General features: G+C 30.2%; 3 protein-coding genes across 6 annotated transcripts; 1 reads left to right on the top strand and 2 right to left on the bottom strand.

Moving 5' to 3' along the window:
* The first annotated feature begins 1,172 nt into the window (after positions 1-1,172).
* LOC105198411 (nicotinamidase) lies at positions 1,173-7,777 on the top strand. The gene is made up of 4 exons (XM_011165111.3): positions 1,173-2,245; positions 4,819-5,080; positions 5,700-5,846; positions 6,028-7,777. Exons 1-4 carry the CDS (start codon positions 2,010-2,012, stop codon positions 6,394-6,396), a joined length of 1,014 nt encoding a protein of 337 aa, XP_011163413.1. The 5' UTR covers positions 1,173-2,009; the 3' UTR covers positions 6,397-7,777.
* On the bottom strand, positions 7,768-12,331 carry LOC105198412 (C-type lectin domain family 12 member B). Of its 3 annotated transcripts, none has more exons than XM_039452441.1 (7): positions 11,623-12,331; positions 11,431-11,516; positions 10,160-10,412; positions 9,625-9,840; positions 9,377-9,481; positions 8,880-9,171; positions 7,768-7,996 (listed from the first exon to the last, which is right to left on the bottom strand). In XM_039452441.1, the coding sequence occupies exons 3-7, from the start codon at positions 10,239-10,241 to the stop codon at positions 7,840-7,842; spliced, it is 852 nt and encodes a 283-aa protein (XP_039308375.1). In that variant the 5' UTR covers positions 10,242-10,412; positions 11,431-11,516; positions 11,623-12,331; the 3' UTR covers positions 7,768-7,839. The 3 variants fall into 3 exon arrangements, with proteins under 3 accessions (XP_039308375.1, XP_039308374.1, XP_025991775.2); XM_039452440.1 differs by having other exon boundaries at positions 10,160-10,319; positions 11,623-12,329; XM_026135990.2 differs by lacking the exons at positions 11,431-11,516; positions 11,623-12,331 and having other exon boundaries at positions 10,160-10,830.
* Positions 12,332-13,936: 1,605 nt separating this feature from the next.
* LOC105207828 (protocadherin Fat 4) lies at positions 13,937-27,921 on the bottom strand. Of its 2 annotated transcripts, XM_026135974.2 has the most exons (18): positions 26,929-27,921; positions 23,675-23,782; positions 20,148-20,434; positions 19,581-19,673; positions 19,400-19,507; positions 19,135-19,236; positions 18,432-18,557; positions 18,124-18,318; positions 17,967-18,048; positions 17,387-17,496; positions 17,163-17,309; positions 16,778-16,892; positions 16,628-16,697; positions 15,891-16,001; positions 15,623-15,796; positions 15,114-15,367; positions 14,530-14,801; positions 13,937-14,135 (listed from the first exon to the last, which is right to left on the bottom strand). In XM_026135974.2, exons 2-18 carry the CDS (start codon positions 23,736-23,738, stop codon positions 14,046-14,048), a joined length of 2,400 nt encoding a protein of 799 aa, XP_025991759.1. In that variant the 5' UTR covers positions 23,739-23,782; positions 26,929-27,921; the 3' UTR covers positions 13,937-14,045. The 2 variants fall into 2 exon arrangements, with proteins under 2 accessions (XP_025991759.1, XP_025991758.1); XM_026135973.2 differs by lacking the exons at positions 23,675-23,782; positions 26,929-27,921 and adding an exon at positions 22,355-23,330.
* Positions 27,922-27,973: the final 52 nt, after the last annotated feature.

Raw genomic sequence — 27,973 nt, forward strand, 5'->3', positions numbered from 1 at the left:
AATGGTATCTTTTCTAAAAATCTTCACTGCATTTATATAAATATTTGAATTTGTTCCTATATTTTAAATTAATGTTTAAAAACGTTTAAATCTAACTTTAAATCTGCCATGGTCATCAGTTTTTAATTTGGACTCAGCAAAAAATTAGAAAAAGATTGCAAAGCTTAAATAGACCTTATGGGGTACAGTTATCATAGTTTCTCAAAGACAAAAACGATGTAGCAGATATATTGAAATATTCGATTAGCTTTCTCTACATTAGTTCCGTTCACCTCCGACTTGTTTTCACTTTTCGATTTCTTATATTTTCACGAACACTAAAGGCACCTTTCGGTTGTACATACTTACCTGCGCTTATTCAGACTTTGAGACCGCGAGAAACCACAGAAAAGAAACCGCAGGTGGACGTAATCAAAGTTTGTATTCGCGTGTTTGTGAAAGTATAAAGTATTCAGAAAAAAAAGAAATAAGAGAGTAAACGAAGTTAATGAGAAAACTCTAAATAAATATTTCAATGCCGGTCACGTCTTTGGAAAAAAATAAATGTATAACTCGGTACCGTGTTATTAGACTTCAGTTATTATTTATAAGGTACCCGAATCGAATAAGGCCCATCTAACTTATTTTATTTTTTATAAATTTTATTTACAAAGATATTGAAATGAACTAAATGAGTACAAAAGGTTTATTTCAACCACTTGCAAAAATAAAATTTATTTATATAAAACATTTTTAAATAAACAAAAAAAAATTTTTTTAAACTCTGACATTGGATTTTATTAAATTTTTGTGCTTTTAGTAAGGCCCGAATTAAAAATAAATTGAAAATAACAAAAGAATTAAGCATATTTTACAACTCACTGTTAAAATAATTATTAATCACAAATACGAAATACTTTAAGATCTATTTTACTATAAAACATCAGAATTATTTTTAATTTTGTCTATAATTAATACTTTAACTTTAGGAAATTCTGGCTATTTTAATGCAATTTTAACTTATGGAAAGTTAGCGTCATTGAAAGTCATTATTCTCTGTTGCAAGCCACATACATAATAAACAAATGGCAATGGCTATAACAATAAATGTATAAGTGGGCCTTATTTAATAATACATTATTTATAAAAAAGTATTATTCCAAAAAATCGATATATGTATATATTTGTTTTTTTTTCTACAGTTAGAATGTTAAATAATATTATAATATGTTGTAATAAATCATAAAATAATGTATACTTATTTAATTTACAACAAATTTTTATAAAAACGGTTAATTTCTCCACTTTGTTCGCCAAGCTTAATTTTGTTGCACTGAATAAACGTATTGCTACTGATATTAATTCCTTAGTCCCTCTTTATCTACTTCCTATGACAAATCCTTTTAAGCATATATTTTAAACATAAAACGCATTTTTAAATGGTAAATTTAAAAGTGGGCCTTATTCGGCTCAAGTACCTTAGTATTATAGTTATAATAACACTGAAGATGATGCTTTGAAATACATAGCATGATTATTTATTTTATTTATTTTACTTTATTTATTTTACACATATATAGCAAATTTTGCTGAGTTTAGAAAACTATTTTATTATTAAATCAGGGAGTAGCGCTGTTAGCGCAATAAGGAGTTAATACATTAAATATGTAAAAATATGTAAAATTATCTACGTAAAATAATGAAATTGCGTTCTTAAACATGGAAATAAGGCTTGTAAGAAATATTACAAAAGAAATTTGTTTTGCTCGTTATAGTCCATTGCGTGCTGTGTCGGTCGTATCGATCGGTTTCCTAGGCTTCTGTATTTACGTGTCTCCTTGACTACCTGAGTGACGCCGGTCCATGTAATGCTACAAATGCTTTGAAGTGTACATCATTTTCTGATTGGTCACTCGGATACTTCCGCTCCAGGACGGACGGAACAAATAACAATCGGTTTACTAAAATCGGAGCGACAGTCGTGCGTTCGTCATGCCGGCGTAAACGACGCGAGACGAAACGTGGTGCACATGGCGCAGCCGTTGGACGAGTGCGGGCGCGCGAGCGATGATCCTTCGTCGTTGACGATACTGTCGAGATTTAATATTGAAGGCAATGGGACGTTCGACTACAAGCAATTCCGAACGGTCTGCGTTCAGCTGTTCGGCGAGGACGAGGTCGAGGAGCACGAGTGGAGGGCACGAGAGGTCTTCGAGAGATTGGATAATAACGCGGATGGCGCGTTGACTGGCCAGGAATTGCACAGGTGATATGCGCGCGCAAACTCTTCGACAGAAATTGATCGAATTCGATTAAAGAGTTAAAATGGTTAAAAGAAAGAAGAAGCGAAAAAAAGAACGTTTACTAGCGTGAAAATAGATAAAAATGATTCTTTATGGTGCTTTCAAGATTCACATTTTCTCAAAATAAATTCCGATAAAAAATTTTTTTATATAATTATATATAAGTTTCATGAAATTATTATATATAATTATAATTATATACGATTATATATAATTATATGTAATTATATGTAATTATATAGAAACATTTTTTTCTGGGATTTCTGTTGAAATAAAGCATTTCGTTTTTAGAAGTGTATTTGAAGTTCCGAAAACAATTTATTAGAGATTAATTAATCTTTGTGTAAATTTTTAGATTGAAAAACAGTGGCAATTAGTCAGAAACAATTAGTTTAGTATTAAGCTTTATCGATTAGTTTTAATTAAGCTTTAATTAGTTTTATTATTAATTATCAGCTGCAAATTTCTGATTTAGAAATAATTACATTTTTTGATCCTAATTTCTTTTATTTTTGCTTGTTCAATTTTTCTCAAAATATTAATTCTTTAGTTGGATATTATATCGCTATTCTGGGAAATAATTCAGATACGAGTGATGCAATATGTTTTGACTATATCTCAAATGTCCTCAATATTGATCCAACTGATTCATTCGGAGAAGAAAAGAAAGATAAAATATCATGAATACAATAAAGAACATTCCAATCCTAATAATAATATCTCGTACAGCACGTAATATTGCAATATAACAACAATATTGCTGTAATATTACAATATTGCTCTAATGTTACTGCGATATTGTAATATTGTCGCAATATTGTTGCAATATTACGTGCTGTGCGGGATACAATTACAGCGACAATTAATAATGGAGTTATACCGACATTCACTTAATACAGATACATTTGCCTTTATAAAATGTTCAAACTTACATTTTGCATGAATGTTATTTTTTTAATGTAGATATTTATTCATGCGAGACTTATTTTACTCTCTTTGACGCAATATTTTTATTATTATATATCATTCTTATGAATATTTTATTAATGAAAAACTGGTAGTAGTTCATGTATCTTTTAAGAGAATAGTTTAGTGTAAGAATTTTAAAAATAAGTAATTTTTATGAATTTTTAAACAGAAAACTATTAATGACACCTGAATAAACTTTTTCTGGATTTAAAGAGGCATATTTCTTTTTTTTCTTTAATCTTAAATTACATGCGAACAATTACGTATATCGTATATAATATATATGAGAAAGAGAATGATAATTAAACAAATACATATAGATTTCTCTACATAGAAACTCTTCAGATACAACATTCTTCATGATAAACAACGGAAACCTACGAATGCCGACATCGCGGCATTTGCACGTTTAATCAAAATGTATATTTCGGAATTATGCAACATGCGTTTCTTTTTATGGAAAAGATTCTGTTGGATTGTTTTTTTTATTTTTTTTTGTCGTACGATCTTCTTTGATCCTCTCTTACGATGTTCCGCGCTCTCTACAGTCGTTTCGAGTTATATAATGAATTTTTTGTATAGGATAATAGCCTTTATTAAATATTGCAGCAGTCAGTAAAACGGCTATTTCAATTTCAATAGTGAATTGTGAATCGAAATGGAGATGTTGGAGCCAAACATACACGCACAACACTTGTACACAATGTAAATAGAAAGTTGTCCTTAGAAGGTACTAACGAGTTTTAAAAACAGCAGTAGATCAAAGTGATTTCTTTTACTAGTGATTGCTTGACACCAATCACTTATCTTTTCGAACTCTGACACGTCTTATTAAAATGGACTGCAACTTCGTTATTTTTATGAATTCAACTAAGATTTTAGAAACATATTTTTGAAATGTTGTACTTTTAATTTATGTAGGAAGAAAAAATCAATTTTTTAACTTGTTACACTAGATTTAAATAAAAATAACTGTAAATTTCTTCATATCTATAATTACTAATTAATATATGAAAAACAACACAAGTGATTATTTACATTTGATTTAAATTCTTTGTTAATAAAAAACCTTCGTTTTAGGTTGAAAGCATCATGCAGCTATAATACATGAGATTGACCAAGGTCACTTTCTATTAGATATACAAATAAATAAGTTAACTTTTTTTAGAAGTTAAAAAATTAATTTAATATTAATTAATATCCCGGTTTTTTGAAGTTATATAATGTTGGCATATATTAGCTATTAAAAATGGCATTTAATTTTGCCAGAAAGTCTAAACATAATTTTAGAAGGTATTTAGTTTGCTACAGGTATAAATGGCATCAGAAAGATACATATCCAACACCGTATTCTTTACGAATTCCAATAAGAAAAAAATGCAAACGCGTGTAAATCGATTTATTTTTGCCTCTTCTATTACTTTAAAAAATTTTCTAAATTATTTGTTGAATTTTACAAATAAAAAGAATACTTTACTCGCGCGAATAATAGGTTAAATTGATTGGAAATAAAACTCAGCATTGCTTTTCACACTAAATTCCTCTAGTAAATAAATTCCTGCTGCAGATGCTGCGCATGGATACATACGACTTTAAATCCTGTCAATGTTCTGATAGTCGTCGATGTGCAAAATGATTTCATCGATGGCACGTTGGCACTTAGAAAATGCGGCTATGGGCAGGAGGGATTGGAAGTTGTGAAACCGATAAATCGGCTCTTGAAGGACGGTCGCTGGGACAAAGTGATATATACTCAGGATTGGCATCCCGAGAATCACATCAGCTTCTTTGACAATTTGGCGATGCGCGATCTTCATCCTAAATCCAAGGTATCTAGAGTCTAGACGATGTTCCTGCCTGATAATAAAACAGTTTAATAAAATAATTTTGATAAAAAAGATAAATGAGCGTTCTAGTCTTATTTTTTTTTTAAAAGATTACATTGTCACTCTTTCGTACATTAAATCTTGGTCTTATACAATGAATTTTAGCTACTTTGTATACATAATACAAATAATATAAATAGAGATGTTCTAAAAAAAAGTTCTTGAAACTTTTTTTTCAGTTTTTTTAGTAACTTTTGGATTTTCGTATTGTTTGGTTAGCACGTTTGAATTCTTGGTATTTTTTTTAATGAATTTAAACAATAAATTCTATTTGAAGTAGATCTATTTTATAATTTGAAATAAATTTAAAATATAGTCTTGAACCAAAAATATTAAGCATCTATATTTTGAAAATGTTTTTAATTGGAGGGACACGAACAGAAATTATAATTAAATTATCCTGTATTTCAAGAAATCTTTTAAATGGATGTATAATGCCGGTAACCAATAGGAAGCAATACAGATAAAAGAATTGTGATAAGAAGACAGACAAAAGAAAAGAGTGTAGATAAAAAAATACAGATGCTTTTGGCTAAGGCTGTAATTCTATAATTTGAAACAGATCACTAAGGAAACGGCGAAGCCTTTTGATGCCGTCATTTTCTCGGAACCTTATGTAACGCAAGTACTGTGGCCAAGGCATTGCGTTATGAACACTTGGGGCGCTGAATTGCACAAAGATTTGTTAATAGTGGCTTCTTCCGAACGGGTAATTGATTAATTTTATGTCCAAAGTAACGCAGAGATGGATCATAATTTGACTAAAGATTTTCTAATTTTTTAAAACCGTTGAGTAACTGAGATTAATTTACATATAAATCGATTTGTACATCTGATATAAAGAAATTTTTCACCTATTTGATCAGAATATTCTTTACTTTTCTGCTTAGGTACGTAAGGGTCAACATCCAGACAAAGAGTCGTATTCAGCATTCGAAAAAGATATGAATGGTCCCACAGAGATCGAAAAAATTTTGTCGGCCCTTGGCGCCACACACTTGTATATCTGCGGTATCGCCTATGACGTGTGCGTAAAGAAAACGTGTTTGGATAGCTTGCGGTTGGGTTATCGGGTTGCTGTGATTGATGATTGCTGTCGTGGTGTAAAACCGGATGACATAATGATTGCGAAAAGTTCAATTGTTGAAAATGGTGGTCTAGTAGCAGACTCCGATCTCGTTTTGTCCTTGGTGAACGAAGGCAAGCGTAGCCTAGTAATGGCACATGGAATATACAAGCTAATGAGAATCATTCGTTAGGAAAAATGTTTCTTTAAAAATTATTAGTTTGTCGAATTTAAGAATTTGAATGGAAAAACTGACTAGAAAAAGATTTGAGTTAAAATTTGAGTAAAAATTCTTTTGTGAACTTTTACTTTTTTAATGACTCTGTCATTAGTTCCATGTTTTTGTCGAGTTAGTTTCTATTTAATTTTATTCCTATATAAATATTTCAAGTTTGAAGAAGAAAGAATACAATCATAAAAAGTAAAACAATTTTATCTTGATTCAAAACATTTCAAAAGTTTTATTTTTGTGCTATTTAATTATTTATTTATAAATTGTATACTTTTAGTATTAAGAAATGTTGAATTTGACACAAAATATTTAAATAATACAATCATGTTATGTTAAATTAACACTCAAATATGTTAAAAGTACAACACAAAAATTTTAACAAGACCAGTTTTAATAAGTACAAAATGTTTTTTACTGCATATAAATATAGGTCGAACTTAAAAATTATAACTTCAGTCTGTGATTAAATCACATATTGCATTAACAGTCTGCTTACGATAATAAAATATTTATAAATGGTACAATTTAGTTATAATAATTTACTTAAATATACATAATATTGGTACAAACGTTATCTACCTGTAGTTAATATTAAGAAAAATCTGATAAGGAAATATACAACCAAATGTCTGATTTAAATAAGTTTTAGATGTGTTAAATTAAAGATAAAAATAAGAAACATGTATTTTTTTGTAAGTGCTGAGTGTTATGCATGTCAAAGAGAATTAAGAAACACTTTAAAAAAAAGAATTGTTTTTTTTCTTACAAAACGTATATTGTCAAAACTACATATATTGAAGTGTATATCGAAATATAAGCAATAACAAATATTCTAAATGAAATTTGAGTCATTTAAAAAGTATAATACAGTAATAAAATAACTTTTTTTTCTAAATTTCATTATTGTTAAAATTTAAAAAAGTTTTTTAATTATTATAAAATGTTCTTGAAACCATTCAACTTTCATTTTAAACATTTTTCAATATATTACATTATATCTTTGATTTATTTATTAGAGCCATACTTTTGTTATTATTTTTATTTTTTTATTCACTTACAGTTTTGATGACATTTATCTCTAAAGAAAAAAAAAAACCGATTTTTTTTAAAAAGATGTTTTACCTCTTAACGTGCGAAACAGCACTTTAAAAAAATATGTATCTTTTATTTTATTTTACATTTTAAAATACCTAAAGATCGTTAAAATTGGAGCAGGACATTTGGTTGTGTTTCTTTGTGAAAATATATTGCATTTGTAATTAAAAACCCAATTATATAATTTTAATATAAACAACTTTTATAATATAAATTATATTGAAAATATATATTTATAAATTAGATAAACATAATTTTTTATGTTTGTTTTTATACCATATCCTATTTTTATCTGCTATTAAAGGGCATCTAATTATTCTTGTGAATTAATAACCGTGCTGTTCTTTCGATCATGTTTGCCGATTCGTCATTGACCAATTCGCAAATATATTTTTGTCTCGAGCCACAATCTTCACCTCTGTATGAGTAAATTTTCGACGATGCGTTGAAAGTTAATTTCAGACATCTGCAATTTAAAATATTTACAATACAGACATTGATTTAGTATAACAAAGCGTAATAAGTTACATTTTTATAAGCGCTTTGCAACATAGGGTACATGTATTTTATATGTACGTTATTAAGAGACTATTCTACTCGAGGGCGCGAAAAAGTTTACGTATTTTTGAGAATATTTAAAAAAGAAATACTACGCATATTTTTCTGGGCTTTTATACATCTATTTGTAGCATGTTTAGTATATGTATATTTCTAAATTTTGGCTAAATGTTTATTAGTTTTTATGTTAAGTAAATTTTAAAACAAACACATTTTTCAAATTAGCTGAGAAAGTTTTTTCTGAAAATCTTTTAGTTTCAAAGTTATAAAATATTTTATAAAAAATTAATTTTTACACAAAAAGTTTAATATTGTTGCTAAAAATTATCGTATCAATTTTTTCCAAAAGCATTTTAAAGCTCAGAAAGTCTAATTAAAAAAATATTTTTATATTAAATTTTGTCCGATGATTGCAGTTTCATTAAACTGCAGCCCTTTGAAATAAAACAAAAATATTGCATAAAATATCAATTTTCAATTGTATTTAGAAATAAAATTCAAATACAGATTTAAACCCTATTTAAGCCCTTTGCTCTTTAAAAAGCGTGGTTGAAAACTTCTCTATGATTTATTTTCACCGAGATATGTAACTTTTCGTGAGATGCGAGAAAATTGTAAACGTTTCCAAACTTTTGGCCGGCACTGTATATATAAAAGCATAAAAAAATATGTGTAGTAGTTTCATTTAAAAAGAAATTTCTAAAACTAGGCCACTTTTTCGTACTGTAGAATGCCTCCTTAATGTTCTATTCTATCTATTCAAAAATATTCTATTCAAGAGCGATACGAACTTGCCGTCACCAATGACGGGTTGCTTAGTATCTTGGTGAACTGGTCTACCACTGCTGGCCCAAAGCCATAGCACTCCTGGATTTAAGCCACCTGTCCAGAAATTTTTGCCCTTCAACTTGGCGTCCGACATTAAACCCGCGATTACGTCTTGGCTCTCTTCGATTGTGTCGAATTCGACCAAGTGTCCACCCATACCACGACAAAGGCTTGCTGATGATTTCCAGTTGAAATCACGATTACTGAAATGATAGCAGTTTTGGCCCATTCTCGTGTAATTGGCAGGACAAGGTTCTGTAAAAGCGATAGCAATAATTAATAACAATATAGATTAAATACATTGATCTCGTAAATAACAAATTTTTCTTTCTTCTTTAATATTTAATTAGTTTCTTTTAAATGTCATAATATGAGAAAATAAAATACTTTGATTGTGATCACTTATTACCTCATAATGAAATTAATATCAATTTTTTAATCAATATCAAAGCAATTTTACCTTTCATTTTATTGTTTCCAGCAATAACGTAATATAATAATTCTTCTGCTCTTCTTACTCGTTTTTCTAGATGGTCCATTCTGTATACTAGTTTCTCAATGGCACCTGTAAATTTCCATTTAAGAAATTCTTGAATCTCATTCTTTTAATAATAAAATAATTTCTTTTTTACTATTATTGTGGTAATTATTTATAAATTATATTGTGTGATAATTATTAATTTTTTTTAAACTTATTATGAATCGTACCAAGTAGGTAAAGATCGGTTTCAGAAACTTCTCTTTTATTTGATGTATTCTGGATTTTGGTCGACACTGTCACAAACTTATCATCAATCTTCATCACTCGTGAGGCACGAGAATTGTTGGATTGAAAAGTAATCCAATTTTCGAGAACTTCTGCCCACGGACCATGATTTGTCGTAACAGCTATTAAATTTGTTTGGGATGGTGATGATGGCACATCTAATAAGATAATGTATTAAAAGATCTAATCACACACAACCGAATTAAAAATTTATATGTTACACCCTTTTAAATAATTTAATGACAAGAATGTAATATAATAATATTGCAATGTAATAGCATTATAATAAATATAGAGATGGCATTAAAAGAGAAAGTAAATTTTTAAAAGCATAATAAGCACACACAAATATTTTTATCAATCTTATTAATGTTTTTTTAAATTATAGTAAATAAAAATAAATATAAAAATAAATATATTTTATTTGTGTGCTATTTTAATTCTTAAAATATTGTATGTATAAATTATAATACGTACCGGATGCCGTACTAACAATTGCTATCATCGTGACAAGCGTAACTGAAGAATATAATTGCACGGCTATCTTTCTCGTCGTCATGGTTTCGAGACCGAAGAAGAAATATAGTGTAGATGAGATCTCTGAGGCTACAGGAACTGAAAGGCCAGCGCGTTCAACCTTCCGCGAAATGTAAAGTAAACGAAATAAAGATGCTCCGTTTTTCGCCTCAATCAATGTGTTCAAGGTATCTCTGACTTTCTCCAGGAAAGTCTACGTTGGTATGTTGAAATAGCAAACACCCGGATGCAAGCGAGTATGTTGGAAAATTTCATTATACACTTATATATCTGACGCAACGACGTAATTTCCCAAAAAAATTTAAATACAGGAGAATGTAACCCGTATGAGAGTATGATGAATTTAAAAATATGAGTATATTTGTTTTTTAAAAAATATGGGTATTAATCTATTATCGCGATATTATATAAATAAACAAAATGTTTTAAGATAAGAAATATTGCATTGTAATAACAAATTTTTCTATTTCAACTTATATGGCAATAATCTTTTCACGAAATTTATTATTTTTTCTTTGTTGCATTTGAATTCAATTCTAATTAATTCTATTGAAATAAAAAACAAGTGTTTAATTTGAAGATATTAAAATGTTTTATTTTTATTTCTGTCTTTTAAATTCCTAAACATGTTTTAGTTTTAAACAGTTATTTAAATTTAAAACATTAAAAGCCGTTAAAATTTCAGTTTTAAACATTTTAGTATTTTAAATTTAAATAATTTAAAATTAAAATAGTTTTAAATATTTACAAGAAACAGAAATAACAGTTTTAATAATAATCTTAAAATTAAAATTATTTTTTATGAATGTATACTGTGTTACACAAACATAATATTATATTTCATTAAATTTATATATTTTAAATAAATCTACACGTAAATATAATACTTATTATAGTCCGACATCGTTTTCTTGAGATTAAAATGAAATTTTGATATGTATATTTCTATTGTGTAAATGTAAATATTTTATGATATTCCTATAATATGCTTTTTGAGAAAAATTATTATGTATATTTTTTGTACGTATTTATTCTGTTATGTAATAGTATTGTGTAACAAATGAAATTAGGGCAGTTAGTCGGAATGAATGGAAACAGCAAATTAAGTATATTGATAATTCTCTTTTAGCAGTCTTATTTAGAAAAATAATGTAACGTTTAGCCTTGAAATAATTCAAAATGTAGATACATTAAAAATTTTTTATGCTTACCGTCGTAGTGCAACGTATTACAACATCCAATATATCTTCAATTAAAATTGAAAGCTTCAATTAAATATTTATAGAAGTTCTGTAAGCTAGAATATTCCAAAATCAACATGCAATTAAATATTGGAAGATTAAAATAAAATAATAAATATTTGACACAGTAAATTAGGAATAATCATTCTGATGTCAACTTACATTTCAAGATTGAATTCAAATTAACCTTTAGATTAAAATTCAATTAAATTTTTTACTTTTTTATTAAAAAGTTTATATTATTAATGCATATTAGAAATACACTGTTTGTTCAATTTTTAAAAAAATGTGTACAAAATTTGTTAATTGTGTACAAAGACAGTAAAATATTTTAAATAAAGAGAAAAAATTTCTTTACGAATTACAAGAAAATAATCACACAATTTACATGAAAAGGTAAATGCCTTCACTCGCGTGATTAGTACGGAATAATTAATTTCTCATGAAATATTTTCACTTGGTATCACACACCCAGTATTCCACACCCAATCATACGGAAGACTGAGAAGAAAAGATTCGAGGACGATGTCGTAGCCCAGACCTCTCTAGGTCACTTTCTCCCCTCCTTAGAAGTCAAGTCACTTTCTTCGGCAGACTCAACTCAGATTGAATTTGATAAGCTGATTACAATAACACGTTTAATTAGATATCAAAGAGATATATAAAAAAATTTAGTTTTTATAAGAAAATATTATGAGAAATACACCCACAGAAAATGTAAGGATAGTTTAATCATTTATGTTCCTGCTTAACGTTTCTTTAACATTAGGTATAGTAACAAATATAAAATGTGTGTGGTTTTTTTCAGTAATAGATTAATCATTGAAATTTGTATAAACGTCCAGAATTTTGTGATTTTTTTTTAATTTCTCATATCTAATAAGTATAAAATATAAATTATATAAGAATTTGTAAATATAATAAAACTATAATTACTTTCTTCTGTATTACCATTTCAGAAATTATTAGTGGTTTTTGAATCAAGAGGCATGTTTCAAAAATGTTATATCGTTGGAAAAAAATGTTAAGGATGATAAAATCTTGCCTTAACAAAAAAATCGCTTTGTTTCGTTTTGTCGACACGCGCGTTTCTTTAGCAATTTTATGCCTGACATTGTATTTTGTTATCTTCAACGAAAGTTGCATTTCCATGTATTTCAAATGTAAATGTTCGCTCGTTGTGTAATTACTCGCGAAGATCGGCCTACTAACACGGTTTCCTCAGTGCATTCGAATATCGGTGGCTTCAACAAAGCGCAAACACGGAAATTTCATTTACCTCTTAATGACGGAAGCGTGTGATCAGGTATTATACTTTCTTGTGATAACGCGGTTTCAAGTTGGTAATTTGTATTCTTATGCATTAAACTTTCATCCTTGTGGTGTGAACACCAAGAACATTTTCTCCAGAATAATTCCATCAAAATAAAATTAGCGGTTTAGAAATCTGTAATAATTTAAGATAGTAAAGTAGCATTAGAATAATGTTTTACAAGGCGAAAATTAAATATAACTTTTCAATTTTATTTACTAAATTTAATTTACGAAAATAAATTATAATTAACAAAAGGTAATTAAAAAATGAGGTAACTATGTAAAAATTAGAGTTGGAAAAGTTACTTTTTAAAAGCAATTTGTTATCTCTCGTTGTCGTTACTTGGATAACAATTTGTTTCTTTTTGGTATTAAAATAAAATTTAGGTTAAAGAAAAATATACTTTTGTCCAAGGTTTTTCGTTAAAATTGTATTAATGAAAAATTTGAATACAGCAAAATTTTTCATACTTTCTGTACTTTTAATCTTGCGTTTAAAAATTTTAACATGACAAACTTAAAATTGTTTTGAAAATATATGTGGCATTATTGATTGGTTTATGACATCTCGAACCTATATTTAAGATGGTCTTAAATGTAACAATAGACTCCATGAATAATATTCGAACACTGTAATTGAAAAGTAACTGTTCAATTCATTATTGAAGAAATGTAACTACATTACAGTTAGGAAAAAAAGAAAAGTTAGAACGCCGTTATCCGTTACTAAAAAGAGTAACTGTAAGGCGTTACTTTCCAACTGGCAAAAATCGTAATATTCCTTATACATTAATAATATTAATATAAAAAATATTTTATTATTTCTTTTTCTACTATTAATAATTTACAGGATACTCATCGGACCTATACCGTCACGTTCCAATTCACTATTTTTTTCCTTCTTTCCATTTTAATGCTTAATACGAAAGTTTTCTCATGCTCTTTGCAACATTTCTCTATTGTTCAATTTCTATAGTAATTTCTAATGATTACTTCGTATGATATCGGAGATCGATGTCGTATCATATAGATAATGGACACAATCCATTCAGGAGGATGCAAATTAACGCTGTGCTGCGCAGATAACACAGATACTCTGTGGACCGAATACGCGGGTAAGGTCGCGCACCGCGTTGCGATGCTTCGGGGGTCATTCACAGAATTTCGACATCAACGAGACTTTATTTAACTGAGCTGGCCAAACAGCGCTTACAACAGTCTTCCGTCGTCGTTATTGGACCCATTCGTCCCATTTACAAAATAATGGATCGTTAGAAGTATACGGTGAGATTGAGCCTCTCGTTGCCAACTTGATTGTCTCCGTTTCGCGTTTCCGCCGCGACCTCGACGCTGTCCACGGTCTGAAAAACGATACTTTTGTCTCCATTGTGTTTTCCATCTATATCTGCTCTTCGGAATTGCGTGAGTTTAATTATTCCTCTTGCATAAGTCAATGCAATTGTAGTTTCCCTAGGAAACGATTAGTATCGTGCAACACGAGATATTTTCTATTTTATTCAACAAAATAAAAATATTGAAATTCTGACGCAATTTTAGTTTTCTAAATTGTTGTTAAATTGTTTAAATTTGTTTAACAATTTGCAAAATTTCTGGAACGTCTCTGTTCATGTAAAACCAAATCACGAAGTATTACAAAAGATATTTTTTTATATTTGCTGTAAAATTCAAATAAAGAATCTATGGATTTATTTATTTGCTAAATTGCAAATAAATACAAATTCACAAGATATCTACCCTATCGTCATCGTCCCAGGACAACTTTTTGATCCTTGGCAAGGCTGAACTGGCAGGCCACGTTGGAACTAGAGAGTCTGGAGGATCTCCGGAATAATTGGAAGAGTCGTGAGATCCAGTATCCAAATTGGTTCTAGCACTCAAATCGTTCATATTCTGCACCAGTCCGCCGATATTGGGAATATTCGAGGTGGCTGATAAAGCTGGCGGATTTGGAGCGGGCGCCACTTTATGTCGAGAGTACAATGGTAATTGTCTTGCTGACGCTATACCTAATAAAAAACGATAGAAAAATGTGTTTGAGCATCGTAAATCTTCAGAAAGTATCCTGCAGAATTCTGATTTCAGGAAAGTTCTGAAATTTCTAAAGAATTTCAGATTGCTTAAAAAAAAAAGATATATACATAAAGAAGATGTTTTATTTCCTAGTTTTTTGATCATATCAGTTAATAAATGCATAAAAAGAAAGATACGGGAAATCAGAGAATCAAAGTAAAGTATGCCGCGTTAAATTATGCCGAGCGCGAAGAATAGAAAGCTTGTGCAGTACGGCTTGACTCATCGTGCTGCTTATAGAAACGTACTTTTGATTGTAGCGCTGTACGAGCTTTCATTGGTTTCTCCGAAGACGGGATTATCGATTTCGTTACGGCTGTCAATGTTATCATTTTCGTTGCCATCGATATCGTGACGCCGATTCCGCGGGACCTCCAAGGCGTCCTGAAGAACATTGGCACCTAGCACTTGAGGAGTTGGACTCAGAGCCGAGGGAACCGGTGATTTTTCGCGATATCCTGTACCCACAGAGCTGACCGAGCCACCGCTTTTTGGCCTTTTACTTGAAGAAAAGAAAAATCAAATGTATATTGCTCGTCAATAAAGTATCTTTTGAACTAATACAAATTTCTAAATATTTTTGAGTATTTAATATTTCCATTATAAACTTTTTGACTGGTTAGAGAGTAAATAATTAAAAATGTGTAAAGAAGAAATATATCAATAATTATAATAGCAAGCAGTCTTTTATTAACTATTAATATTATTTGGTTATGTTGCTATAAATTATGTTCAATTCAATCATGTATTTACTCACTGCTTGTAAATGTAAAGGATGAGAATGAGTATGACAACTCCAAGAAGACCTAAAACTGCGCCGAAGATCGCAACTAATAGCACACTGCTACCGAGCCAAGCAGGTGCGGCTCTTGCAGCTATCGGTAACAAACCGCCGTTCGGTATGTGAACGATCACCGGGATCATGCTGGATCTAAAGAAATTGCAGACAAACTCAGGTTAATTAACATCTGGTACGATTTTTATATAACGGTAAATTAAATAATTGTATACAAATTTATAAATACCTAGGCGGTTTTCCAGTATCGGTAGCTACTGCTATAAATCGAGCCAAAGATCCGTTAAACGAGCCTAACGATCTCAGCACTAATTCTCCATTATCTTTAATCTCGAATGATCTGGAAATAATGTAATTTACATAATTACGTTAAGAGTAAATTATAATTATTTTGCAAATGCTTACATATACATATTTCTTTTAAGTCAAAGATTTAATTAAAAGCCTTTTTGGAGTTACAATTAAATATATTTTATTTTCTATATGTAAATTGTGTGAACAAATAAGTGTCAAATATTATAATACGAATTATGTTATGCAAAAGTTTATTGAATTATATTATGTAAAAATAAATTAAATTCTTAATTATATTAAAGTATTCTAATAAAGTAATTATAGTAAAAAAAGAATTATATAAATCGTATATTTAAAAAAATGGAATCTTTATATTATAACATTGAAAAATTAATTTCATTGTTATTTCCTCCTTTAAACCATACAATTTTTGTCTAAATTTAAAACATTATATCAGCTGGTTTGGTTAAGATATTCCACTGTTTTATGATAAAATTCCTCACAAATCTCAAAAAGTTAAGCGTTTCTAGATTTAGCTTATATGAAAATTTTTAAATGTTTAGTTGATAAAAATATTCCTACAATATTTTACATTTATTTGTTTACATCCTGTAATATTTTATGAGTAATTCTATTACATATAAACTGTCCAACTTAATTATAATTTTATACCTTGCGTCTTGTCCTCTGAGGGATAAACTAACTTTGTCCCCTCTGTCGCCATCAGCTGCTTCTAATTTTCCTGAAAAGTTAAAGTGTTCTTTGAATATCTAGAGTAATAAAAATTGAATAAAAATTTAACTTAGCAAAGAAAAGATTTACCTACGACGGAGCCTTCTCTTGCGGAATGAGCGTGAAATTCGTATCGGGAATATTGGAATCGAGGTTCCCATTCGTTCACGTCTTCGACCGAAACATTCACACGTGATGTATCGTTCTAAAAAAAGGTATTAACATTATATGTTATTTATAACATAGTATACGAGTTTAAATATATTTTCTATATATTTTATTATGCATTTTTATTATGTAGATTAACTTTGATCTCAATTTAACTTACTCTTTATCCTTTTTCAATTCTTACAACTAGAAAAGGATAAAAAGTAAGTTAAACTGATTGTGAGATCAAAGTTAATCTGCGTTGGTAGAAATAGGTATGGAAAACAAAAAAGGATTTAATTAAACAATATTAATGAGATGTACGTACGTGATATCCGTCTGTGACGTGAACCAGGAAGCTATGCTGGCCTCGCCGCTCGTAATCTAAATTCCCTTTAAGGATTAACTCGCCAGAGTTAGTGATAGAGAATCTTTCTAGATCCTCCACTGGACCCACCAGCCAGAATTTTAAATCCTAAGATCAGAAGCTATATTACGCTACTATGTCATGGTTTATTTACACTCTTATCGCCGAAGCAAATTTTTACTTACAGGATCGGCTTTGTTGACCCCTGCGGTCAGAAGAACACTTCCAGACGGCGTGTTCTCCGGTACGCTCGTTTGATGATTCTTCAGCACAAATTTCACGGGCAATCGACCGCCTAGCATCCGTAAAATGAAGCAGTTTGATATAAGATTGTTTTCAAATCGGCAACGATTTAAATTATATTTTAAATATTATTTTGACAGTTGCATATAAAGCAGCGTATAATTATATTTTGATTGATTAAATTTTGATTTGATCAATGAAAAACATATTTTTAATGAATTTTTGCTATAACGACATGCACGGTTGAAACCAATTGTTTTAATTTTTTTAAGAGATAGATAATAACAATTAATATTATATATAAATGTTTGATGCAATAATGTTAAATGCAGCTAGTAACAGAATATATAAATATCTATCTGCCAATAGTAATAAATTATTATTATAGAAAAAGTATATAAAAATGTACACAAGACAATTAATACACAAAATAATAAAATTAGAAGAAATATTATAAAAATTAGTTTATTAAAATTAACAGATTTTTATTAAAAATATATTCGTTAAATATCTGTCATATACCTGCTGTTGGTCCAACCATATCTTCTCGCGACACAATAACTGTGGCAAGGGCGTACCTATCTGCATTATTCACTTGAGTAGCCTATATTTAATGAACGATATTATTATTATTATATTTTTAAATCTGTTAAAAACTCAAATGTATCGATATTTTTACCTTAATAACAATAGTTGCTGGTGTCATTAGCTCGTGATCCTGCAGCGAGCGTATCATGACGATTTCAGCATTCTCAGGATTCAGATCGAGAAAGGGTAAGATTCCACCTTGTATCGTGTATCGGACTGGCGCATTTATGCCGACGTCTTGATCTACGGCTTTTATCGCAACAGGCACCACTTTCAATGCTTTCCTCTAAAGATCAATAAATTTATTGTCATAAAATACTTAATTTATTATTTGTATTTTGAATTGTACAGGAAATCTGATTGAAGTCAGGTTTTATTAAAAAGATAAATTAAACTTGCCCCTTTTATGTGCCGAGGTATGGTGACTTTATACTCGTTATTTAAAAAAGCTGGATTCTGATCGTCGGCATCGATAACGTTAACGTATAACGTTGTCGTTGACGAACGCGGTGGATTGCCTTGGTCCTATAAAAAAGAAACAAGATTCTTTGTTATTAAATAGTCATTAAAAGTTGACATTTACTATCGGAAAATATGTATATATCTCAATGTACATATTTCTCAATAGAGAAAGTGCTCTTTTGACTTCCTATTGTTGAAATATAACTGCAAGCGTGAGAAGGTATTGCTCGATCAATTCTCTATAATCTTCACTTGTTCACTGTTGCATGCCGATACGCATCAATCATTCAAATCAATTTATGGGAAGCAATTTATTCAAGACCGTTATGATCCATTTATTGTATTTTTTTTTTTTTTTTTGTTGAATTCCGTTATTGGTTTATGAATTTCGCAGATTGCGTTAAATAAAAGTAACAATTTTTATTCAGAAATTTTATCAGTTTGATTGTTATATTTAAATTGTATTTCTGTATTTAAAAAAAAACTCGTGTACGATAATTTTTTTAGATATTTACTTTTATGTAATAAAATATATTAGAAATATCAATGAAATTTGAAATCTGTATACAATATGTTTGTTAAGTTTTAATATTTTATTTTTGGAAATAAAATATTGAATTGACATATAAAATCAACTTACTTGAGCACGGATATCAACGGAAAAGTTGGTAAGAATTTCATAATCTAGTGATTTTTTTAACACAAGAGTGCCTTCCAGAGCGTTGACGAAAATGAAGTAATTCTGTACACAAAGAATGATTATTTATTTAACACTTTAAATAAACTATATTCTAAAAAGTTATTACTCATAATAAAAATAATTAACAAAATAGTAATCTGATAAATACAGGAATATATTATTAATGGAAAAATAATTTAGCCGTGTAAATGTTCATAAAACTCACCGAGTGAGGTCCTGGTAGGACCGCATACTGCACAGTGGAATATGGTCCTGGTTGATCAGCATCGACAGCCCGGACTCCTTGCAGGACTCTTGTGCCGATGACAGTAACCTGGAACATACATGCCATGTTAAAATAAAAAAAAAACATGTACTTTATATTAAAATATTAAGAATTTTCTTACCTCAGAGATATTCAGCACGTAAGGTGCATTTACGAATTGCGGTGAATTATCATTTGCATCGATTACCCGTATGTTTACTGGTATAAGGAGTTCCTTTAAGAATTAAATATAATTTTTAAAGAAATTGTACTAAAAATCAAATTAAAAATTTTTTACTCAATAAAACTAATAAAAATAAAATAAAATGTTATTTTTTCGATATATTTACAGGATGTTTATAAAGTCTGTTCCCACTCCTATGTTTTAAAAAAATGGTTCTAAATATGAACTATTTTTAGGAAATACGTGTTCGATTATTTCAAATAATTATTTTTTTAAGAATTGGGAATGTTGCCTCCTTCCTTTCAAGGGGGTATTCTAAGGGAAGTCTAACTAAAAAATTTCAAATAAATTTCTTTATGTATATATATATATATATATATATATATATATATATATATATATATATATGTATTGTAGTATATCATTTAAAAGAGCATAAAAAGAGTATTGATATTACATTTAAAGATATTTGTTTCATTATTTTAATATTTAGCGTATTATAATCTACTTTAGAAATTCTTTTACCGGGTCCAAGGTGTGTTTCCTCTCACAGATAACGTTGACGAAGACGCTGGCTGGTCCTTCGATACCTTCCTTGTCAAGCGGACTAATGAGAGTTAAATTTTTCGAGTATGGCGAGAATGCGACGGGACTGTCATGCTCTTGCAGGCTGAGTTCGATGTCACCCTGCGAGCCAGGATCACCTAGCACCCCGAGGATTCCCACGGTATCGCCGACGGGCAAATCCTCGCTGACAAAGAGATGTGCCGCGGTGGCTCCGTTCTCCAGAAAGCATCGCGTGTCTCGAGTCACTGGAAAAGTCGAGCGATCGTTAACACGTATAATGAAGCGTAGTCTGTTGTTGAATCAGAAATTGTCTTAATGGCGTTCAAGTAAAAGAAATGGATTTCTCAAGCGAAAAGAAAGGATGTCAATAGAGTTATTGCACATTTAAATTTAAAATTGAAATTTATCTGTCATAGAAAGCAGTTTTGGGATATTATTTTTATATAGAAATGCGTGTTTTATTTTATTGATACACAACACAAAATACATATCACTTTTCACGCTTTCTTTTAATCTATTTTTAGAAACAGAGAAAGAGAAAGAGAGAGATGGAGAAAAATTGATGAAACAATACTTATATTTTACAGAACATATTATTCGAAATATATGTCCGAAATATAAATACATGTGCCGTAGTCTTCAATAAAAACTCACTCTAGCTCGAAAAAGTGAGCGATCGTTATTGAATTAGAGCCGTTGAGGTTACCGGAGTTTCCGGTCGAAATCGCACAACCGGTTTTTAGTGGGCTGTATGAAAGAGTTTCGTGATGATGGAAGGACCGTGGGACAATGATCTTTTGTAAGAAACTCTGTTTGAGCGTAACGGTATAAAAGATCGATACGAATTCAAAGGACAGCCGTTGAAAATATATTTACAAAGTTGTACTATTTATTTTTTACTTTAATTTAAGAATTGCTTCAAGATAGCACATTCTAAGAAAACACGTAAAAACTAATTAATGCATAATAAAGTTTAAAAAGGATATGCAAGAATAAAAAATTGTTAAGAATATTTGTGTCTTGAAATTAATTTGATCTGAATAAAGTAGAGTAAAATAATAAAAAAGAAAATTAAAATATACACTTAAACAAACAATACATTTAAAGATACACTCATGAACGATTTTGTTGAAGTATATAAAACTTTAGCTGGATACAGATTTAAAAATAACTTCGTTGGAGAATTAAAACAATTATGAGATGTTCAAGAACGATAAGCAATGTTGCAAGATTTAATATTCTAATAATTAACTTAATTAAGTTACGTAATTATTTTAATGGGACCAAATTATTTCTGGATTAGTATAATCTAGCTAAAGATACATTATTTCTTAATAAAATCGTTCTTTCCATGCATACTGACACAAAACGGCGAATGTTAAATGTTTTCTTGAATTTAAGTAATCAAGAATTTTATTACTTTTTCTTTTTCTAAGACCACATTTTTAAAATAAATATTGCATTACCGTACAATAATATTTATTTTATGAGTTTCTTAACGGCTAGAAAGCATGCACTTTTGTGCTCTTAATCACAAATGACATGCAAAGGAGATAGCTCTATTCTATTCTATTCGTTTCTTGAAACAGTAGATAACCGTTTTATGCACGCAGACTTAGGTAATGCTTATGCTATTAGTAACCTCGTAATACTCATCGTCCAGTTATTAATTGGATCTGTTCTAATGACTTCAAACGATCTTGCGCAAATACGCATTCCAGAAGCGTTATAACGTAACGTAATTAAGTTTACCGTAAACGTAACGTAATTTTGTAATGTAGAGCGTAGCAAATATATTTAAAGCGAGAACACCTTCAGGTTGTAAAGAATAAAATTTTTCCAGAAGAGTGTGAAATAAATTTTTCTGCGACAGTATATAACATATGAAGATTTAAAAGTAAAATAATATATTCAGGTATACATATGCAGATATAAAAGTATTCTTAACAAAATATTTTATATGTATACTTCTGTTCAAAATGCATTACTTTGTGTAAATTTATAATCGATTGATATTTTTTATAATATACTTTTCTTCGACAACAGATTTTGAGAAAGGATGTATTTTTAGAGAAAAGTTAATAAAGTAGAGAATATGAGATTCGACATACGCGACACGTAATAAAGAAAGGATTATCATGTGTATACTGTTATTACTCTCTTACCTATGTAATAGGTGGATAAATTACGATGCATATAAAGTGCACATAAGGGGCGGCGAGGCCGTTTATCTAACAACAGTGCTTTAGTTGTTCTAATGCCGGCATAAATCATGATAGCCGCTTTTGCGCCTCGTTTGACTGCCATAGCTACCACAATTGAAGATTCCCAGGTTCGCTTTGTGCATATCGATTGCTATAATTACGCGTAATCGTTTGATGGACGAAAGTAGCAGTATTAGTGAAACGCCGCGGTTCAACGTTTTGCTTCACATGCATTACCGTTATTTTTATTCCGATAATGAGTAAATAACGAGTGTAAAAATGAGATAAAATCGGTAGAAACGAAATCAGCTTTATAGCGGTTTCCAAAATATAGCGGTTCCACATGTATATGCGCGCTAATATTACGGGCTTAATTGGACACTTTTGTATCATTATTACGGTAATGAGGATCACGTTGCAATTAGGGAGAAGACAATTTCATTCGAAAATCACACTTATCGAGTGATCTGCTCGACAAAGACTTGAATGGGCCGTGGTGTCATCCACTCGTTCTTCCCGGTTGATCGACGAGAATTTGGACGTTGGAAGGACGCGAATCGGATGCGTAGACGAATACGCGTGGGCTGTTTAACGCGTATATGCGAGGGGGTAGATATGTGCGCTTCCCTGGAGCGGAGTTCCGGTCGCCGCGGACTCATAGCGTATCGGCGGCGCAGCGTTACGGCGCTGGCCTTTCGCAAACTCCTTTCCTAGCTAGACGAGGACCTCTCGCTAGCAGCAAGAGCGAGCGCCACCGCCGCGCTGCACCGTTCGATCGTGCGCGAAAATATCCATGGAGATTTGAACTCGTCTATGAAGCGATTCAGGCGTAAGCTGCTGCTTCCTCCGTGCAATTTGCGCGAAGAGACGAGTAAAGTGAAAATACAAGTTTCGATAGAAAAGTAAAATAAATATGACGTAACGTGTAATGTCTGCTTTAAATGGCTGCATACTTGAAAAAGATAAATTATAAAGTTGTCTCAATTTTTTATTTAAATTCGTTCCTTTGCCCAATTACCGTATTAGTATTTTTTTTTTTTTTTAATAAAAAAGAGTAATAACGATTGTTGAACCAAATAGTCTTCAATCATAGTTTCAAGTTCTATAATATTTTATTTATTTATAATAAAACTTTATTATACTATGGAAACTATACTGCATTTGATAAGAAAGATTAAAATTTATAAATAAAATAAAATATATTTTTCAATATTTTTTAAGAAGCTGCTGATAGGAAGATACGAAGAGGAAGATTGGTACATACGATGCAGGAAGACTTACGTTGTCCGTGCGGTTGCAGCATGCAGCAGAGGAGCAGCAAGAGCCTCAATACGTTTCGTCCCATGGCAGTTCAAGATCATCGTCCATCGATTCCGTCGACAGATGCATCTGCAAGAAAAGAAAACCGGAAATACAAAAATCAGTAGAAGCGAGAGATAAGGATCGAATGACGAGAGATGCGCCGGCGCATCATCTTTGCGTAACTTAGTTTCCTTTAATCTTCTCGTGGACCACGATTTATCGTATCCGCGGAAATAGCATTTCCTGCGTTCGTAACGTCTTACTCAGCTTCTCGGAATCATTACAGAGTTTTATTGTTTTTCTATTGCTTTTTGTTGAAGAGTGTTTCATTAAGCGAGAATTTGTGAAATATGAGTTATTGATTTTAGGAATGATTTATAACAGATTTGAATTCAATTGTCAATTATTATTTGCTTTAGTGATAGGCATATCAAATGTATTTCAGATTAGTGATACAGTTTTGTAACTTTATTAGACTGAAGTATATTTCTTCAACATAGTTAAATTGTTTTTAATGAGCTTATCCATGTACCTATATCCATATTAATTTTCTTTTAATGTTGCAACAGTAAATTACATGTGACATAATGACGCAAAAGTTCAAGAATTTTACATAACGTTGTAGAATTAACTTGTGGTCATCCTTTATTACATGATTGTTCAATCTAGTTTCTTTCTTTTTACGCACATCTACTATAGACTTTGTCGCTACTTTATTATTAAATAACTATAAGTGCATGTAAAATCACTTTGAAAATTATTTGAAAACCAAGATTTGCTTTGACTATTGTCGGCCATTTCCTGATTTAAATGTATTACATACTTGATGGTTTTATAGGTATATCAAATAAATGCATTTAATTTTACTGTTATTAAGCAAAGTAACGCAAATCTAAAAATTGTATTTGGAGAACATCATACAAAATAGAATTAATGATAGAATTAAAAAAGTAATTATAAAGTTATATACAAAATTTGTCTAAAATACAATTAAAAAACTGAAAGTACATATTCAAATTTAGAATTTTAACTCGATTTTTAGATGCTTTTCAGACTTTCCACGATTATTCACGAAAAGATATGAAAATTGTATTAGCTTCTACAAAAAAAATGTATTTCATAAATATTAATGGGAGAATGGCGTGAGATCTTCCACTGACGTTCTAGTTCTCGACAAGATGACGCAAGGACGTCTTACTACTAAACGCAACAATTTTGCTGGTAACGTGCAATCGAGTTTGTCATCGTATTAGCTAGACGAATATAAGAACACTAGAACGCTGGACGAACAACCACTTCGTCCGAGGACGAAACGCGTCTGCAATAGCGAGCATAACGCGTGGTTAGAAAGCATGCAGAGAAACTCTTTTATTACGTGGAACTATGGCTATGTAGGACTGCGCGTCTCATCAGGGCTAGAATGACTCGCGCGAATTACCGCCGGAGGCAAGCTCTTAACACTTTGCACTCTCGCCTTTCGTGCAAATAGCGCATTTCTTTCGTGACGTCATGTCGGGAAGTTGATGATCGTGCGTCTGTTGGAAAACTCAAGTTACAACGCAATGTACCTCCTTGCGATTGAGTAGCAAGAATGGAAGCAGATTTCTTCAAGCTCGTTAGCGCGAGAAAGTTTGCTTTTGCGTTTTCTCATTTATGATACTTGGTGGTTGAATGGATTGGTGACAGAGAAACATTCGTTACTTTATTTAGATTTAAATATTTTAATTTTATATAATTATGAAACATAACGTAAAATAAAATAAAACTCAATAAATATTAGAAAAATAGAAGATACAGAATGTTCTACAATATTCTATTGTTCAACTATTGATTTTATATAAAAAAAACAAATTATTATTTATTTATATTTTATACTTTTAAAATTTAGTTTTATATAATGTTAGTTTTTAATATAATTCAATAATATTTAATTGTTTGAACATATTTTAATAATTTAATGCTTTATTTTAAATTTAGTTTAAAAGGAACACTTGATGTTTGATTTTTAATAATCATAAAAGTTTTTAATTTAATAATAATATATATTATTGTATAATTAAAATATTTTTTTTTTTACATTTATGTGCTCAAAAAGTCTCTTTAATAATACAATATTAAATTCATCCATTAATTTTTATTATTAATATTTTTTTATTTATCACCTGTAAATTTGCATTTACATACACGATTAAAACCTAAATTGTATCTTTATTTTTATCTGAAACACTTTGTATAATTGTTTGTTAATTTTGTTGCATTTTGTGAGATATTTTAGCCCGGTGTAAAGAAGCTAAAAATAATTAAAAGGTTTAAAAAATTTATAATAAAAAAAACAAGTATAAAGAAAAAAGATTTTTTAAAAATGCCTGCAGACAAGGAAATTTATACGGAAAATAGCCGGATATCTCGGCTATATGGGGCGCAGTACTGCTTAAATTCACGAACCGTAAATTGAAACGCAACGCGATGGGCAACCGGCGTAAAGGCCTCCGGCCTCTACTTCAGTGGATAACTGTATAAAAATATCATTGGTACCTGCGGTATTGCGGAAATTGATAGTTCAAATGATCGAATCCTTCGTACTGATTACTTCGTTTTTTATCAAAGTTCGTGATTACTTATTCTGTTATTGCATTACGAAATTAACAATCGTACGTGTGCGATGCTTACCTAACAATATTTAAGCAATATTTAACTCACAACAATAATATTTAAACGTTGAATTATTAACAATCGTGCTCAATCACGTTATGTCATACTTTTTGTTTAATTAAAGTGTTTAATAAGTATGAAAGTAAAAGTTATGTAAAATTTTTTTACTTTCAAAAGAGCACGCATATGTTATCTAATTATTAAATTCTTAGAGAAAAAAATTCGAGTTTTGATGTGTATTTGATTGATAATAAAGAATTTTGATATAAAAATTTTATAGCTTAAAAACGTATTTCTATCAATATTAATACATAAGTCGTACTTATCAATAATATTAATTTTTCTTAATTGTGATTTTTTTATTATTATTTATACTTTATAATTACGACTTGTTATAAATAATGAATCACATTTTATTTCATTAATCATTAATCATTATAAATTACTTGTAATTATTATATTTTTTGATTTATTAAATTTTATTAACTTTTACATAGAACAAATTAAATAATAGGTTGAAGATACTTTTAAGTAATAGATAAAAAAAAATAAAATCAGAGATTGCGCAAACCGATACTTACACCACAAAAAATACTCGGAAAATATGCGCAGGTCCATGTGGCTATGTCTCCATTGTTTGTGAGGATCTCTCTCTCATAGCACTAGTTCCTTATTGATAACATAAATTCCTCGTGTTTGTTACCTTTTGAGTCACCATGCACTTAGCCACCGCCCTTTACAAAAAAGCACTAAAGGGCTTACGAATTATACACCCTCAGTTCTTATTGATCGGCGTGGCTAGACGGTTTTATAATTCACTTCTTTTTACACACATAATGAACATGGGCATAAGTACTCGAATTTTATGCCACAAATACGTCAATCAACTGCTTCAACTAAATTTCTTTAATAAACAAAATCAACACTTTTGTCATATTTTAAATAAAATCACGTTTTACTTGCATTTTTTATTCACAATCTGCACATGCTTCTTAATCTTTACATTTTTACGATGATTTGATTGATTCGGTTCACGAACGATCCACTTACTTCCGCAGAGTCTTTTTTTGGAGGTCCCTACTCTTTGTTTAAGAATTTATATTTTATTGTTATCTGAATAAATATGTTTTATACTGTTTTATTAACTTTTGTCGTTTTATCTTTCTAATCTAATATTAGTGTACACCATACGTCGCACTTCACATTACGTGCACATATCGTGATCGACCTGGATCAAACTCAGCTACGACTACCGCTCTGTAGGGCTGTAGAACTCTTTACTACAAAACGGAGTCGTCGTACAAAGCGGCTGGAGTGGCACTCGGCTGGCTCCCCATTGTCAGGAAGGGGGGGACCGCGGCGACCAACAGAAACGTGTACCTGAATCGCACCGCGAACAGGTGTTTGCTTTCATACATGATGGGGGAACGGACGCGATGCATATGCGTGTGCTCGAATGAGTGCGCACATAACTGACCCCTATCTCCGAGGCCCTTCGGGAACCTGCGTCGACCTTACCGAAGACGGGAGTGTGAGTTTCCGGCCTTCGAATCCCCTTCGAGAAAACATTCTTAGAAACAAAACGTGGAAAGCCGTAAGAATTATAGTGAAACAAGTAATAATAAA

This window comes from Solenopsis invicta, chromosome 8 (assembly GCF_016802725.1).
Source record: "Solenopsis invicta isolate M01_SB chromosome 8, UNIL_Sinv_3.0, whole genome shotgun sequence".
In the NCBI taxonomy this organism is placed as follows: Eukaryota; Metazoa; Arthropoda; class Insecta; order Hymenoptera; family Formicidae; genus Solenopsis; species Solenopsis invicta.

Bases quoted from the DNA above. Each gene is read 5' to 3' on its own strand.
- LOC105198411 (XM_011165111.3), top strand. From the start codon at position 2,010: ATGGCGCAGCCGTTGGACGAGTGCGGGCGCGCGAGCGATGATCCTTCG. The intron at 2,246-4,818 runs GTGATATGCGCG...TTCCTGCTGCAG, and splicing joins ACTGGCCAGGAATTGCACAG to ATGCTGCGCATGGATACATA. The intron at 5,847-6,027 runs GTAATTGATTAA...TTTTCTGCTTAG, and splicing joins TAGTGGCTTCTTCCGAACGG to GTACGTAAGGGTCAACATCC.
- LOC105198412 (XM_039452441.1), bottom strand. From the start codon at position 10,241: ATGACGACGAGAAAGATAGCCGTGCAATTATATTCTTCAGTTACGCTT. The intron at 9,841-10,159 runs GTACGTATTATA...TTATCTTATTAG, and splicing joins AATTGTTAGTACGGCATCCG to ATGTGCCATCATCACCATCC. The intron at 9,482-9,624 runs GTACGATTCATA...GGAAATTTACAG, and splicing joins AACCGATCTTTACCTACTTG to GTGCCATTGAGAAACTAGTA.
- LOC105207828 (XM_026135973.2), bottom strand. From the start codon at position 22,496: ATGGCAGTCAAACGAGGCGCAAAAGCGGCTATCATGATTTATGCCGGC. The intron at 15,797-15,890 runs GTATTTATAAAT...CAATTTCTTTAG, and splicing joins GATACTGGAAAACCGCCTAG to ATCCAGCATGATCCCGGTGA. The intron at 14,136-14,529 runs GTAGATATCTTG...ATCGTTTTTCAG, and splicing joins CCTGGGACGATGACGATAGG to ACCGTGGACAGCGTCGAGGT.